Source organism: Cuculus canorus, chromosome 1 (genome assembly GCF_017976375.1).
Source record: "Cuculus canorus isolate bCucCan1 chromosome 1, bCucCan1.pri, whole genome shotgun sequence".
In the NCBI taxonomy this organism is placed as follows: Eukaryota; Metazoa; Chordata; class Aves; order Cuculiformes; family Cuculidae; genus Cuculus; species Cuculus canorus.
This window is the reverse complement of record NC_071401.1, coordinates 12,542,519-12,559,335: the sequence shown is the minus strand read 5'-3', so window position 1 is coordinate 12,559,335 and position 16,817 is coordinate 12,542,519. Positions and strand designations below refer to the sequence as shown.

Here is a 16,817-nt window from a genome sequence, read left to right as displayed (position 1 = left end):
ACAAGGATGATCAGAGGGATGGAGCACATGTCGTACGGACAGGCTGAGAGAGTTGGGCTTATTCAGCTTGGAGAAGGCAAGCCTCAGAGGAGATCTTATAGTGACCTTTAAGTACTTGAAAGGAGCCTACAGGAAAGCCGGAGAGGACTATTCATAAAGGCTTGTGGTAATAGGACGAGGGAGAATGGGTATAAACTGGAGAGGGGCAGATTTAGACTAGACATTAGGAAAAATTTCTTCACTATGAGAGTTGTGAGACACTGGCAAAGGTTGCCAAGGGAAGTTGTGGATGCCCCATCCCTGGAGGTGTTGAAGGCCAGGTTGGATGGGGCGTTTGGCAGCCTGGTCTGGTGGGGCATGTCCCTGCCCATGGCGGGGGGGTTGGAACTAGATGATCTTTAGCCCCTTCCGGCTCTGAATATTCTATGATTCTATGATGCTATGAGAAATCAGTGATCCTGACCATTCAGTTCAATACTGTCGCCATACGAATGTTGTCTTGAAATATTGCTGTTGTGATAAATAATAGCACTAGGAATATCACCCATTTCTTCAATAGGAATAGCCAACAGTCCTGGGCACACGGAACATCCTGTTGTTCCAGACGCTCTGTGTACAAGGTGGAAAGACAAAACCCACCCCACAGAGGTTTATAGACAGAGAAATGTATATTTAAGTTATCTTTGCTGCCTTTAGTCAGTGTCAGTATCAAAATCACTTTGTCTCCTGGTTCCTCAGTATAATCATGTGGAAAAAAAAAATGTTGATACTTTCCTTTTGAGAGAAGATTGAGGTCTAGCGCTGAAAAGCACAATGAAAGACATGGGTTATTAGTAGAAGTTAGTTGTCATGCATGGAAATCTGTATGGGACTGTTGATGCAAGAGATGTTTTCTGTGCTGCTAGAAAATGTAGACCTGATCCAGCTCCATCTGGTATTTAGTGATTTTGGACCTCCGTGCACAGTTCACAGTAATGTCAACAAAAGCCCTGAAGGCTTATGTAGAGGCATGGATTAATATAGAGTTTGCAGCCTGACCTTTATGTTTATGACCTTTTCAAACTAAATGGGCACTGGAATTCCAGAGAAGCTCTTTTTTAATGCATAACATGCACTTTCTCTCAGCATAAAAAAACCAAGGGAGAGAGGATGAATTTTGACTATGTACTATTCTGTCTACCTAACTTGAGCATCTAGTTTGCACCTAAACTATATACACTTTAAATAGCTGTTTAAGGTCTTGATTTAATCAGGCCCAAGAGAGGAAGGTGCCTTGTAGTCAGAGAGATTATTTTCCCTCCATGAGCTAGAGAGGAACAGGATGCTTACCTCTTCATTTGTTTTTCTGTTTATTTGGGAATGGTTGAGATGTCATACCTGGTTTCTGTTTTCAGACTGCATTCAACGCCATTCTCAGTTCGTACAGATCCCACAGTTTGAAAGACAGAACATAGGTTGTTTTGGTTATGTTAAATTTATTCAGTCACGATAAAATAACTTTTAATGGGAACTCCAAAATAAGCTAGAGATATTTCTTTCTGCCAGGTAAATTCAGCCCTCTCTGTCTCATACTTTGTTAGTGGTGGGAATGGTGTGATTACTTTAACACTTGAGCTAAGCTGCATGGTGCTAGTTTTTGCTTAAGTAGCATGTTGCACAACATCTCTCTGTTTCTTCAAACAGGCCTCTCTCTATCTTCCCTCTTTACCCAGCCTCTGTCTTTAAAAAAGTAGCCAGACTTTAAAAGCACATCAGTACTTTTTATCAAGGGTGCTTAAATTGCAACAATTTTAATATCTATTAATTTTAATTAACTATCCATTTAATTCACAGTGCTTCATATTTTGCTTAATAGTAAAACCATGTAGCTCCCTAGCCTCCTTTGAATTATCTTCTCTGACAACTGGCTAAAATACCTTTCTGATTTCTTTTTTGCTTTTTATGCCCTTACCTTCAGCTTCTTAGCAGCAAACCCAAGACTTTGACTCTCCTTACAACAGTTTTATCTGAAAATTCAGTCTGCGTTATTTTCTTCTTCGTAGTGATATAGTACATAAGAGAATAAATATTGGCATGTTATATTACTAATATTTATTATGTTATGATTAACGGAAGTCTGTAGTTGAATTTGTATTTCTTGATGTGGCCGCTAAGTATATTTCCTCCTTTTTTGAAAACAGAAAAAATGGAAAATTTCGCTTTGTTTATTTTCCTGAGAGTCCTAGAAGTGCTTTAGACTCATCTTTGAGTTTCAGGGTGAATTAGTTTTCTGCATTTTCCTCTGATTCTCTGCGCTCAGCAGTGTGAATTTTAGCAGTTGCCCCAATTTATCATCACTGTCCTTGGTGTTGTTAGTTTACTTCGGGACAAGACAAGTAACAATCTTCTCTGCCTCGAGAAAATGTGTTTTAGAAGACAGTTCTCTAAATTAGATCATCTCCTGTTTTTTTCTTCTTCATTCCTCCATCATGGCATGATAAGCCAAATGGGACTTGCACGAGGATCTCAGTGTATCCTGGCTTTATTAATTTTTAACATGGAGCATCTATGTTCTTTGCTATCTACCAGAGAAGGAAGAGTCTTTCCAGGTTTTAACTGTACTTGATTTGGGAATGTCCTCCAGAGTTCAGTGTGATCCATCTTTGCGTCTAAGACTTAAGTCTGATTATTCTCAGGCATCGGATATTTTGGAGCTGTGCATACAATCCCACTCTTCTGGGTCATTGCACTAGAAAAGAGGGAGAAAGGCCCTCACATGGGACTCATTTTTCTACAGATTCTCCATATTTGCTGACATGTTTTCTTCTCAGAGGAGAAAATATTTCCTCAGAGCAGTATAATCCCATCTTAAACTGCATATCAACAACTGATAGGAACATAGGGAAGTTTGACAACTTCCCAGAATGCAACTCCATCTAGCAAAAGAACAACAAAAAACTTCATTGTTTTCAGCCAATAATCAAAATACAAAACAGAATATGATTGAAAATTAAAAAAAAAAACCAAACAAACAACAAAAAAAAACCCACCACACACTGGATTTCAAAAGCAACATAATTTCAGAACCCATATGCGGTGGGAATGCCAGGTCTGTCTCTTGCCTTAGGCACATTCTCCATTTGACCACTAGAAATTACTTTTAACAGGAAGATTTTAACAGGAATTTTTCCTTGGCCTGTCTGTTGCACTAAATGTGTGGTAAGCTTTACATTGATGATCCTCTCCCATTAGTCATATAAGGTTCAGTGAGGATTTCTTAGTTTGTTTTTAAGCTATATTTTTATTAAAAGGAAAATTATTTTTTTTCCAGAGCATACAGGGCTTTTGTCAGGAGAAAACTATGTTCTCTGTTGCTATGAAGCAAAGAAATAAGATGAGAACCAAGGTAACACTCCAGATTCAGCCAGAAAATGTAATGAAGTCTGCTCCATACCAAGAACACAACCTATAGGCTGTTGGCTCAGAGGTGTCTTGGTTCAATTTCCCCAAGATCTTCATCTTGACCGTACTATACTATCTGTTAAATTCAAACTTAAGGCTGTGCTACAAAGGTCTTATAAGGCTGTAGTGAGGGTCAACAAATACGACACTTTGTACCACAGGCTGTTTCTGCAGCTGTTCCAAATTTGACAGCAGCTGGAGTTGGCAAGAGTTATACTGGGAAATCCTGCAACAACCTTTCAGATAACATGAAAAAACTCCTACTAGTGGAAGTATAAGGCCTCCAGGGCTTATGCAAGAGCATGAAGATAAATCTAAAGAAAGCAAGGGTGGAAATCATTCCACTTAATTTTAGGTGTCCAAAGTGTAGACATGACTAACTGAACTGGGTGTCTTTGAGAATCTTAACAGCCAATTAGAAAGAAAGAGCACTTTTAAAATTAATTTATGTCATTGAAACATAATAAGACTTCTCATCCAAGGATGACATTTCAAGTATATGTGGATTTTTCTTGATATCCCACTCCAAATCAGAGTATTTTAAGGGAAGTCTCTAATCTGTATTGAAGATATATCAGCATTATATCTTAGCTTGCAATGGTATTACAAACAATGGCTAATCTACATCTCTGCAAGATATTTCAGTTTTAAAATGCTTTTTCAGGACTACTACCTATCTAGCAAGCTTGCCGGTTCAATCAGCTTGCCTTCTTTATTGTTGATTTGCCCTAAATTCCCCAGGAACTCACATTATCTTCATTTGAAATATTTCCTTCCTAATGAAATTGCAAACACGTTAGCAAGGGTAGTGACTACTTATCTTATGTCTGAAAGCAGGCTGTAGTACACAATAAAAAGGAAAGCATGTGCCATGTGTTGGAAAACGGAATAAGTAATAAAATTTCACATTAATAAAACTGAGCCGCTGAACAAAATGTCATCATCCTTAGCCCCCTTTTATCCTAAAGTTGTGATCAAAGAAGTGCTAAGTGGCCGGTAGCAACATGGGTGAACCTGATGCTATGGGAGTTTACTGCACTACAGATGACTTGCTTCAACAGTGTTGGTAGTTACCTGGCAGCATACTCTGGGTGCCTCAGGCACCCCAGGAATGTGTGAAGCTGTCACCTTCTATGGGCTCAGCCCTTCAGCTGCAACAGGAGCACCTTCAGAAGGAAGTGGTTTCACATGAGCTTCCCAGGATAGTTCAACTGCAGGAGTTTTTAAGGGAAGAGTCCTGTTTTTTTTTCACATGACTGTTCCCTCTTTCTCTGTGTTCCTTCAACACCTGTCATTCAAATATAATTTTTTTGGGTACTTCTCTGAGTGCTTCATAGTAGGCTTTGCATAGACTTAGGATATCTGTAAGACTCTTACAGTTTAGCATTTACACCTAATTCATTAATTATCCTTCAGCGCTTAAGGGCAACTTCAGAAGCATTCATTGTATGAGGAGCTTTTTTGAGGGTATTTGAAAGCTGAGGAGCACTGCAAAGCATTTCCAGACTGCCTCTTGTACTCCAGATGAGAGGCAGGACCCAGTATCTCAGGTAATATTCCCAGAAGTTCAGCCATTGGAGTGGATCTTCTTTGTCAGCAGCCGACCATAGTCTGTTAAAATGTAGCAGACTGAATCAAGAATAAATCAAGTTTTCACTCCAAAAGAGATTATAACCACAAATCTTGCAATAGAGTGTTCTGTGATCTATCTCTATGTCAGGTTTTGATGCAATTTCTGCCTTGTTTAATCATAGAATCATAGAATCACTAGGTTGGAAAGGACCCACTGGATCGTTGAGTCCAACCATTCCTAACAATCCCTAAACCATGCCCCTCAGCACCTTATCCACCCATCCCTTAAACACCTCCAGGGAAGGCGATTCAACCACCTCCCCGGGCAGCCTGTTCCAGTGCCCAATGACCCTTTCCGTGAAAAATTTTTTCATGATGTCCAGCCTGAACCTCCTCTGGCAGAGCTTGAGGCCATTCCTTCTTGTCCTGTCCCCTGTCACGTGGGAGAAGAGGCCAGCTCCCTCCTCTCCCCAGCCTTATTTCATGTAGTTGTAGAGAGCAATAAGGTCTCCCCTCAGCCTCCTCTTCTCAAGGCTAAACAACCCCAGTTCCCGCAGCAGCTCCTCGTAAGACTTGTTCTCCAGCCCCCTCATGAGCTTCGTTGCTCTTTTCTGGACACTCTCCAAAGCCTCAACATCCCTCTTGTGGTGAGGGGCCCAGAACTGAACACAGTATTCAAGGTGTGGTCTCCCCAGTGCCGAGTACAGAGGGAGAATAACCTTCCTGGACCTGCTGGTCACATCGTTTCTGATACAAGCCAAGATGCCATTGGCCTTCTTGGCCACCTGGGCACACTGCTCATGTTCAGTCAGCTGTCAACCATTACCACAAGTCCTTCTTTCCAGCCAGACTTCTTCTAGAAAGTGAATCAACATAAAATAAATTGCTTTGCCTGGTTAGTTACAAGTGTAGGTTAGAGTGGGGTAGCTGGTGACCAAAATATATTTTGTCACTAGACCATTTTGGAAGAAGTGAATACCATATAGAAAATTCATGTGATGGATTCAGTTCTGATTTTAGGGAAAGAATCCACTGCACTTAATGAGAATGGCTTTAAGAAGTCAGTGTATTTCCAATACACCGGATAGTGCCCTGCAAACCCAGTTCTATGCTAACAGAGGAAGGGCATTTAAAACATTTATTGCTAATCCTTGCATGTTACTTCTTTGGAAGTGTATGCCAGTTGATAGCATGTAATTTTTGATTGCTCATTAAGATGGCTATTAAGCATCTTGAAGTATAGGCTTTCATTTTGGTTTCATGGTTATCAGTATGAAACAGTCTCTTTGTAAAGTGCCTACTGTCCCAAGGCTAGCTTCATTTCAGCGGAGATTTCCTTGCAAGAATCTTGAACTCTCTTCTTCAAAGGAGGATTTTTTCAGAGTTTCTTTTCATGGTAGTTTTTTCTCAAGTAAATCAATTTAAAACAGTAATTGGGAGATGACATCTTTTTCTTCCTGATTAACTTTAAAAGATCCCTAAACCCAAAAAACACTGAAGATACAGTCAATGTCGAAATACCTTGGTACTAGTGAAATGTCAAGGACAATTATGCTTTTTCTTCTAGTGTCAAATAATGTTAATTATATACATGTCAATTGAGAAAATATACGCAGTTTGAGTTTGCAAAAGGAAGTTAAGGAATAAGCAATGTTGCCATCCACCATAAATCACAGCAGATCCAGTGTCCTGTGTTATCCTGGAGAACCACAACTGTATCTGTTAGGCTCTAAGCTGTATATGTGTATATACATACATTCAGCATAGATCTGAAACAACCATGTTTGGATGACATGATTGAGAAGTTCACCAGTTCTGCCTTTCGTTTGCACAGATCACCTGCATTCTTATTCCTCCTCCCTTTTATTTTCCCCTCTTCCCTGAATGGCCTCCAAGACAGAAATGTTCAAAGCGATGCTTTTTCTAGCTGACACTTTCTTTGCAATTGCCTCTGCAAGAGGTAGAGAGAAGTGAGGGTTTCTTCACATTAAGGAATTCAGAGGCTGCAGTTTCACTGTGATTCCTCCGAATCTTCAGTGTCTTGGAATACCAAAACCTTTTTCCTCTCACTAAATGCATGACTATTTCTGAAAATAATGCCAGTTGTTGATCAGCAAACTATGGAGATGCAATGCTTGATGGTGGAGCGAAGAAGACTGTTCTGTTCACTTCTCTGTTTTCAGCCCTAAAATGAGATCCATTTTGTGATTATACACCGGCCTTTCAAATATAGATCTCCCTATATTTTGCACAAGAGCTAAGTCAATGGAATGGATGTTTTTCTACCTGTGGATCTAATCCCAAGAGGTCTGAGCAGCTCTTACACAAGGTTTATAACCAGTGAGGGTTGAAAGCCTTTTCTACTTTGTAGAACTGGGTTGTCAGAGACTGCAGCTTGTGGCATTGCATTGCTGTATGATAAATAAACCTTAAGAGTTCATTTGTCATCACTGTTGCGTTCTACCTCTCCCTGTTCCCAGCCTCCAAAAATTTCAGACTCAACTCATAATAAATTCCACTTTATAGATTAGTGAATAAGAAGCAGCTTAGCAGCAGGGAATGTGTGCTTTACTTCTGAACATAATGAGTGGCTCTAATTTATAAACTATAGCTGTGGCTGAGAAATCCTGTAACCCTTTAATCTCAAATTATTTATGTCTTTCTTATACTTTTTAATAGATTTTTTTTCCTTTTTTTTTTTCCCACTTGAGACTCAGGAGGTTTTTTCCACTGCTGCATCACTCAGTGTGTGACAGGATAAGGGGATATTAGTTTCAGAACAGTGCTTTGTGAGGTTTTTTTTAAGGGAAAGAAATTTATGATGTGTATGCTGTCAGGTCTATTTAAATAATTCCTAAAAGAATAGTAGAATTTGACCTTTGCTGCCAGTAATTATCATTGTCCTTGAAATTAACATAACAAATGTCTATTTGCATTTTTTAAATTGATTATAATTGTAATTTTTAAAGACTCAGTTGACGGTCTTTGCACCCATAAGCATCAGTGAGAATTTTCTGAAAATAAAATCTGCAGAATAAAACCTTCTTGAAATGGTTTTCATACCAAAATATAATTATGCGTGTTCATTATCCAAACTACAAGGGCACACATCTTATGGGCTTATAGCCATTTGATTCTTTTTATAGACTCAGTTATGGTTCACTTAAATATACTGTTAGACTTTTTTTTTGCAGTGCATTTTAATGATATCTGCCTTCCAATATACAAACTGTGCTTTGAAATATAAATGAGTTATGAACAAAGAAGTATCAGTAGTTGTACTTTGTATGCTAAGGCAAGCCATTAAGATGGATGCCAGTAAACAGATATGCCCACTTCTAGGAACATTTTCAATGGAAATTTTCCAGAGATGGCTAATTTAATTGTATTTTTGTGCAACAATTAGGAGGGAATTACGATAGTTCTTTCGACGCGGAGAAGGGAGTGGGCACTATTGTCATTGCAAAGCCCTTGGATGCAGAGCAGAGGTCAATATATAATATGACTGTGGAAGTCACCGATGGAACAAACATTGCCACGACTCAGGTAGAATATCACATTCCTTTCTTGGCAAGTTTTTCATTGTTAGTGGAATGTATATGCTATAAAAATTAACAATTTTGCCATTCAAATAAAAACCTCATCCTTTGAGACCACAGTTAAGTAATGAAGGGGATATTATTCAGAGCTTTTCTATCTGTTTGTAAAGAATCGGCTGTTGAAGGTTTCAAAGCGTTATATCTCCTTTTGTCCTCTTCGTGCATACACAAAAGTATTACGCCTTCTTCCAGCTGAGGGAGTCACTATCACAGGCAGTGAGGCTTAGATTTTGACAATTGTCTCACCCCGTAATGGTCCAAAGTACAATAGTCCTTCTGTGTTGTTGGGGAATATTGCTATTGATTGCTTTAAATGGAGTTTATACCTCTCATCCTCCAAAGACTCAAATGTGGGACACAGGATCAATTGTTCAGAGAAGAAATTGTTCAGAGGCAAAACTTAATTCAGAGGATCTCTCCTTTAGTGTCACTGCCTGCGGTTACATTGTCTACTGGGGAACAGCCCCAGTGAACCCTTGAAAACCAGGCTTACTTATCAGGCTCAGTGCCTTTCAGCAATTAAAAAGTCAGATCAGATAAAAGTGAAGGGCTGAGATAATACTGGCTTCGACACATCTTTGTTGGAGGTTCTCTGACACAGAGCCTGGTATCTATTCAGTGCGAACCAGTCTGGAGTTGGGACGCGGTAAACGTTATGGCAGAGGGACAGGGACTTTGCAGTAGCGGTGGCACCAGGGAGACTCCAAAGACCAAAATCCTTCAAAATGAGGTGGAATTGTCAGGTATGGATTAGCAAGGGCCTGAAATCCTACACCTGAATTACTGCCCAAATGTAAAGTGTACCTATAACCTACATATTATCTGATACATAAGGAAAAACACGTACCAGTAGAGAACATCTGTGTGCAGCCTCAAATCCCAGATTACATGGAAAAAAAAAAAGTAGTTGTGATATTATTTACTTTTTGTTAATGCAGAAGGAAGGCCTGAACATTTTTCGTATTTACATATATGCATGCACACACAGATGCTTCTGTTTTACCTTGCTTTTTTGCTCAAATGGTTCAAATGCAAATCTGTATTCACTGAGTCACAACACCAGCTTTCTTAAGAGACTGTTAAATCATTGAGTGCTTTCTCAATCTGAATTCCCATATATAATCAGCCCTAAAATCTCTGTCTAGGTATCCCTATCTGGTAATTTCTCCTGATAATCCACTCTTGATAAGAAAACATCAGTCGATATTAAGTTAAGTGGTAGGAAATCTGCTGTTTTCCCTTTTAGTTTCAGTAATTAATTGCATCTCTGCTAAAAACATCCCTGATTTTTAGCTCAATTATATCTGACCTGTATTACTTTTTGTGCCTTTCTCTACTGGATTAAAGAGCTCTTTAAAAACCAGTATTTTCTCCCCAGGAGCACACTTACTCAGAACAGTCACATCACCTCCCAGTCTTCTGATAAACATGCAAAGGAGAATGATTGACCTCTTTTCATTCCCTTTCCATAAGGCATTTTCTTCAGCCCTTGAATAGTTTTTTGTTTTCCTTTTTTTTTTTTAATCTTGGTGACACTGTTAGTTCACATTTCAGAAATGTGGTGTTGAATCCCTAACACAATATTTTTTTCTTCCAAACAAATATTAAAAAGCACAGGGAATTTTGAGTGTGTTGGATACTAGTACACGGAGAATGTGTTTATTGGTTTTGTTGCTTTTGATTTAATAAATTGACCCGTATGACAGTCCTCAAAACCTATTTTGATGAAACCTCTACATTTTTAATTAAAACATATGGTAAAAACATATTTCAGTAAAGCTGTTGTATTTTAAAAGAAGTCTGAGTATTCTTTGTAACAGTGATGTGATCTATTTAAAAATGTAAGATAGGAAATTAAGATTGCAATAGTATAGCATTAGATAATCCTTGGTGGGTACAGATTCTTCTTTCCTTCACCTCCTTCTCTCTATGTGAATACTGTTTAAGTATTTAATTGTGGCCTGGACAACATCTGAGAATGTGTTTCTTTTGGTGTTCACCACAGAGATTTCAAAAGCAGTCATAATCACATAGCTGCCAGAATTATGGTCTGCCTAATTATCTCTCCCTTTTAAAGAACTTTGATACTGTGTTTTTGACTGGACTTTAGAGCCTTTGTTTACCTTATTCATCTTTATTTCCTTTTAGAACAATAATGAAAAAATCAAACTGATAGGTTGAGTAAAATATGTCACAGAAATAGTAAGAAAAGCATCGACTGGTGGCTCTCAATGGCCTTGTTCTGAGTTTTGATAAAATGACATTGTAAGTATTTTGCCTCATATACATAGTACTACCATCCTTTTTCCACAATAGCTGCAAGAAGATATGGTAGAAGAGGAAGCATGTGGAAAGCCACTGTATAAATTCATCCCCTTGTCTAGCAATAAAATAATATAAAGTCCCCCTCAAACTGTGATGGCTTATTATGAAACAGCTGATCATTGCCATGCCAAACGGAACAGTCTTACTTTTTATTCCACCCCACCTGTTTCCCTTTATCTCTTCCTGGACTTTTGTTGATTACACAGTTGGAGGTAGTAAAATGCAGCGTAAAAATGCCAAAGATATTTGCTTCGGTAACATGATCCTTGGCACAGGCTTGCAGAAGTTTCTTCAGCAATGTTACTGCACGCTTGAAACTCTGATAAACTGTTGACTTCCTTCATGCCTTACTGTACACATGGTTCACTACCATCCCATGAGATGAAAGAAATCATTTTGATTTAAAAGTTTCATTAACTTCGTATTAATGGTTTAATAACTGTCATATAATGTTTTGCTGTTGTGAAAAGAGGCAAAGAGAACATAAGGAATACTAAAAGAAAACACAAAACACAAGCTTCCTTTGTAACTGAAAGTCTGTTTGGCTTGGGCATGATCAGGATTTCAAAAAGGAATACAGTTTCCAAAGTGAGAACCAAAGTGTCAGAATCTGTTGTCCCACTGCTGTCCCAGCAGCACCCTCACCGTGCTGACCATGCAGCTGAGTCTCAACCATCCCAGAAGCACAGCTGTGATGGGGAGAGGTGGAAGGAGCAAAGACGAAGAAATGTTGGCTTGCTTGATTTATATATTTAGAGTGTGGGTATAAAGCTTCTGTCACAGTGATTAACTTTTAGGAAGGCTGTCTCCAGACTTAGCCAGGAAGAGCTTTTGGCTTTCTCCCTTAGCTTAATTCTTTATTGCTCAAGGCCACACGGTAATTTATTAAAGGCTGAAGGCATACATTGGGTCTAAATCACAGTGAAATGCAATTCCTGCAGCTGCCAGGAGAGCTGTTGGAATTGAGAATGGAATAGGGCTTCTGTGTCCCTCACACTGGAGAGAGAGCTCCATGCAGAAAGCCTGCTCCTCACCACCACCACTACCTGCCTTTCCTTGTTTGAGAAGAGAGAGGAAGATCCTAGCAAAAAATCAGTATGATGCAATCTAAATGCCCACTCCTACCAAACTTTTGACAAACTTCAGCTGCGTGATATTAGGGGTTCTCCTAGTCATGAGTCAGCTTTATCCCGAAGAGTTTTTTTACTGAACAACTCGGATCTTTTACATCCAAGCACAACATAGGAATGACATTTATTTATTTGTTTGTAGTGCCTACTGTTGAGTTTTGCTAAAATGCTCACAGAAGTACAGTACAATAGGGAACAGTTATCTAAGTGATGTCAATTTTTCACTTTTATTGAGAATGTTATACTAGTGGATATTTTTTTTTTAAGGACAGACACCTAGAGCCATAGTATTATATGAAAAAGACAGCTTTACTTCTTTCTTATTTTCTTGCCTTCTTCTTTCTCATCATCTGGACCACTGTAAAAATGGTGCTTTAAAGGATGAAGACTGATGCTTCCAAGCTAGAAGGCAAAAAGTGACTCAGTTTCATGTACTGCCAAACCATCAAACTATTTCCCGGTAGAGTGCACGCTCAGAAAGGAACAGCTCCCTCTGAAAAGGTTTTGTAGATCAGTACATGGTCACTTGTAATACCATCGGCTGGAGCTATTCCAGGTTGGAATAGCAGGCAGGATAAGTTACTGCTCATTGCCCCTTTCTGTCTTTCCTTGCAGAAGGCTGTGGACTTTTATTTATTCTTCTGCTCAGGATTGACTTTTAGCTGTGAGTTTTGGGACACCAAATTTGGCTTCAACTTTCAGAGCACATCTTTTGTTTGTAAGGTTGTTTCTTAACAAAGAGGAGCTGATCAATCACCTCAAGTGAGGGTGGTTCTTTTAACTGAATGATGAAAGCTCTCCTTAGACGACATGGCCAAAATGTAGATAAGAAATTAGAGCCTGCCAGAAGTGGTTCTGGACTGTAGCTTCTTCTAAGACAGACAAGAAAACATGGAATTTCAATTCAATTTGTCACTTTTAATCAGTTAACGTTTCCTTCATACTAGAACCAAACATTGATTTGGGTTTTTTTTCTGTCCCATCTAGAGATTTCAGCACTGCCTTGCCTGTGAAACAGACTTTTCCTCCCATTTTAACATAACACAGGGGGCATGATAAAGTATAAATAACAGGCCATGGAGGCTGGGAGGGAAACTTTGCATTTTTATGTTATGGTTGGGGTTCGGTGGAGAGAAAAACTTGTCAGGAAGTAGCAAATAAAACGGCGTGGTAACAGTATTGAAAGCAATATTAAATCAAAATAGGTTTTCAAAATGCATACAAAAGTGTAACCTGAGTTTAAGCAATTCAGGCACTTAATAGGTTGTACTACAACACTGTGCCCAGACCAAGCAATTAGCTAAGCATATTCTTCCAGCTTCAAATGGCTCTAAAGCAGCTTCTGGCATTTATCCAGTTTTCACTCAAATACGTTTGTGCCAAACCAAAGGTATTTGTGATGGGCAACATTAAAAACAGCTTTGGAGGGACTTCCTGCATTAGGTTTTGTCCTGCTTTGATTTGATTGTTTTTCTCTAGGCCTTTCACTTACCATTTTGAATAAAAAGTCTTTGCTAGTGCTCTGAGTGTTACTTTGCCTAATTTGTAAGCTCGGAGGCCCATGAATCCTTTATTTGAAACTTGCTTTAACTGTGGGAAATAGGAAGTGAGCAGGGAGAAGCAAATCTTTTATAGCAAGGCGCTTGTTCAGACTACAAATTAGGCTCTGCACAATGGAAGCAGAAGGAGGCAAGCCTGCCTTTCTGAAGCCCGCAACGCACTGGGAAAGAGATGAGCTTTCAAGGATAACCAGGCAGAGACTGCTTTGCTGCATGTTTGCTTTATGAGTGTGAAAAAAGACTTGCAGCTAATGTTTGTCTATGAAGAGTGGTTTAGTCAGTAACCTTGCACAGTCCTCAGCATAGAGGAATCCCTACTTAGCAGCAAACAAACAGTAAACATTTCCATTCATCACCTTTCTAAGACGTGTTGGGAAACTTTTAAAGCCTGTCTTTCATTTTACACAGTGGGTATTGTCGCGGCTTAACACCCGAGGCAACAACACAGTAATAAAGCATATTTATATGACATAGCTCATCCTTACTGTATCTTCCATTTGGAAATAAGTATGAAGAAATATTAAATTACACATACACTGTGAGTCTTTGAGTTGCTTCAGTAGGATAACACTTGATTTGGGGTGAAAGATGTGCTATAGGCTGACTAAAGCTTAAGGCTTCAAGGAGCAGAGTGCTGGGCCTTTTGAAGTCAATGGGAAGTTTGCCAGCATTACCAGGATTTTATGCCTAAATTTGGCAGTCATTAAATGAATTTGAGTAACTTTCCTCATATGAACAATCTGGTGGAATTCGACTTACTCAACTTCACGTATTTTTGTAGGATCAGGTTTTCTATGTGCCTAGTTTTTGTGCCAGTGCAATGTTTGTCCATTATTAAATGAAATATTATCCCCTCTTTTTAAGTAACACTTTACTAGAGGTTGTTCTGCTGGAGCAGGAAATCTTCTGCATAGGAAGGTGGGATTTTAAGGTAACTTAATTAAAGAGGATTGGCTCAAAAATAAACCTAAAACATCTTTTCCAGCTCTGTCATTGCACTTTTCGTGTGGCTTTGGTAAGACATTAAGCCTTGCTGCAAGGACGTGTTATCCTGGACTGGGGATAATAGTCACTTTCTCCTCAAAAATACTGTAGGGATTAAAAAAATAATATCTGTTTAAAATGGCACTTAAGTTCCATTTTGTTTTACCTGATTTTGTTTCAAGTAGCTCCTAAGACAGTTACATTTTTAAGAACATAGGAGTTCTATTTTCTCCTTTTCTACAGAGCTCTGCAGAATTGGTATTCCCATATATAATCTAACTTTCTTTTGTTTCGAGGAAATTCCAACCACACCCCTTCTAGTATAGGAAAGACCATAATGTTAAAATTACCATTGACTTTCAGGTATTTTGAGGGACAGCTGACAAAAATTAGAAGTACTCTTAACTACTTTAATAGAATAAATTGTGAATCAATAATGACTTCTTTATTCATTAGAATCTCCAACCTACTGCCTTCCTTCTCCAGATGGAAGTGGCTGTTGAAATGTAGAGTATGTAATAAATAATGCGTACTTCAATGTGGATCACTTGACAAATCATTAAAATGCTGTCATCTCTGGGGAGGAAGATGCCTGACACTTAAACAGGCACTTGATCAGTTTTGCAGTAGGTATGAAGTGAAAGAAGGAAAAAAAAAAAAATAGCAGTTCTTTTCTGGAAACTATCAAAGCAATTTTAAGTGCATAGTTCTCTATAAATTTAATAACCACAGTGAATGAGGACCTCATTCTTTTTGTGTTTTCGCCTCTCCATGCCTCATGCTCCTTAAGCACCATCACGGTCTGTGTCTGTGTGTCACTGCATGAGTTTATACCTTTTTCAGTGGGAAGAAAAGCTGCTTTGTGAATCCACGTTGTAATTTCCATGGTCTTATGGTTGGTCTTTGATGCTGATCCCACCCTGTTTATTTTATGCAGTCTAGTGAAGGCATAATTCATGCAGCCATGGCTTGCACAGTCACGGTGCAAGCTTTATGGTGGATAAAGCTTTATGCTTTCCTCTGCTTTCCCAATTTGCCATGGAACCCTAAATGCATTAGATATAATGGGAGGTGATCACCAACACTGGGGTAATCACGCAGCACGCAAACCCAACTGAATGCACTGCGGTATCAGTATCTTTAAGACACATTGGTGAGCATCTGTACATTTTATTTTCTTAAAGAATAGCTTTAGCTTGCACATAACAATGTTAAAAGCAAATTCACTGATACAAGCCTACACATGGCAGCTTTCTTGCTCAAGGTAGATCATCCTGTACTAGCATCAGCAGAATCAGATGTGCTTGATATTTCCAATTGAATCCATTGGAAAAGTTTTTACTTCTCTGTTAGATTATCTAAAATAATACACGACAAAAGTTTTGGCCACTAATTAAGAGTAAAATAAATTCTGGTGTTGTCTGTGCTAACAATGCAGCGGTAAAACAATCAAGATGTTTTACAGTGGTACCTGGTAAGGACTGAGGGTATCAAAACTACTCGAGAAGATAGCTTTAAGTATTTAACAATGGTAATCAGATTATCCCCAACTCATAGTGCTTTAGTGTCTCTTCCTAACACTAAAAAAAAGTGGTTCAGCACTGGTTCTGTGTCCCATTAGAGCAGAATTGAAGTCTTTTATTTTTTTCCTTGGCATTTCTTTCATATATTGCAACTCATTTCTTCACATGTTTTCAGATATGGGTTTGTTTTTTTCCCCCCTCAGTCAGGTCAGAAATGTGCCTTGATAGATTGTAAAGCAGAAACAACAATCTAAAAAGCTAAGTCACTCTTCATTGTTACTATAGGCACAGCAATGTATATTTCCCCCCAGTTTTATTGCTATCTGTTCAAGACTGAAGTATAGTTTAATATAGTCTTTGCTTTGCCTCACTCTGGCTTACCATAATCTAGTGAAAATTAAATGGTATGGAATGAGCAGTCGAAGCCCTATGCCATTTAACTCACAGAGCATTTTATTTCAGCTGTCTTTGAAACAGTTCCCAGACTGGGTCATTACGACTACTGCTTACAATTGCTCATGTTCCTTCTGGTAATGTGTTCTGCAAACCTTTCCACATATCATGGAAATCTAAAGTTTCATTTCTCTCCGAGGCCAACATCTGTTTGTGCAATACTGCAGTTAAAATATAACTGTATTTTTTTTTTATGTTAAGTATGGGGAACCGGGTTTGATCAAGCAAAGT

General features: G+C 38.7%; 1 protein-coding gene across 1 annotated transcript in view; it reads left to right on the top strand.

Moving 5' to 3' along the window:
• FAT3 (FAT atypical cadherin 3) overlaps positions 1-16,817 on the top strand; it is a 423,022-nt gene that overhangs the window by 315,378 nt on the left and 90,827 nt on the right. The window contains exon 7 of the mRNA XM_054088271.1: positions 8,420-8,559. Within this exon, the coding sequence (XP_053944246.1) occupies positions 8,420-8,559 (140 nt within the window). The remainder of the gene's footprint in view (positions 1-8,419; positions 8,560-16,817) is intronic.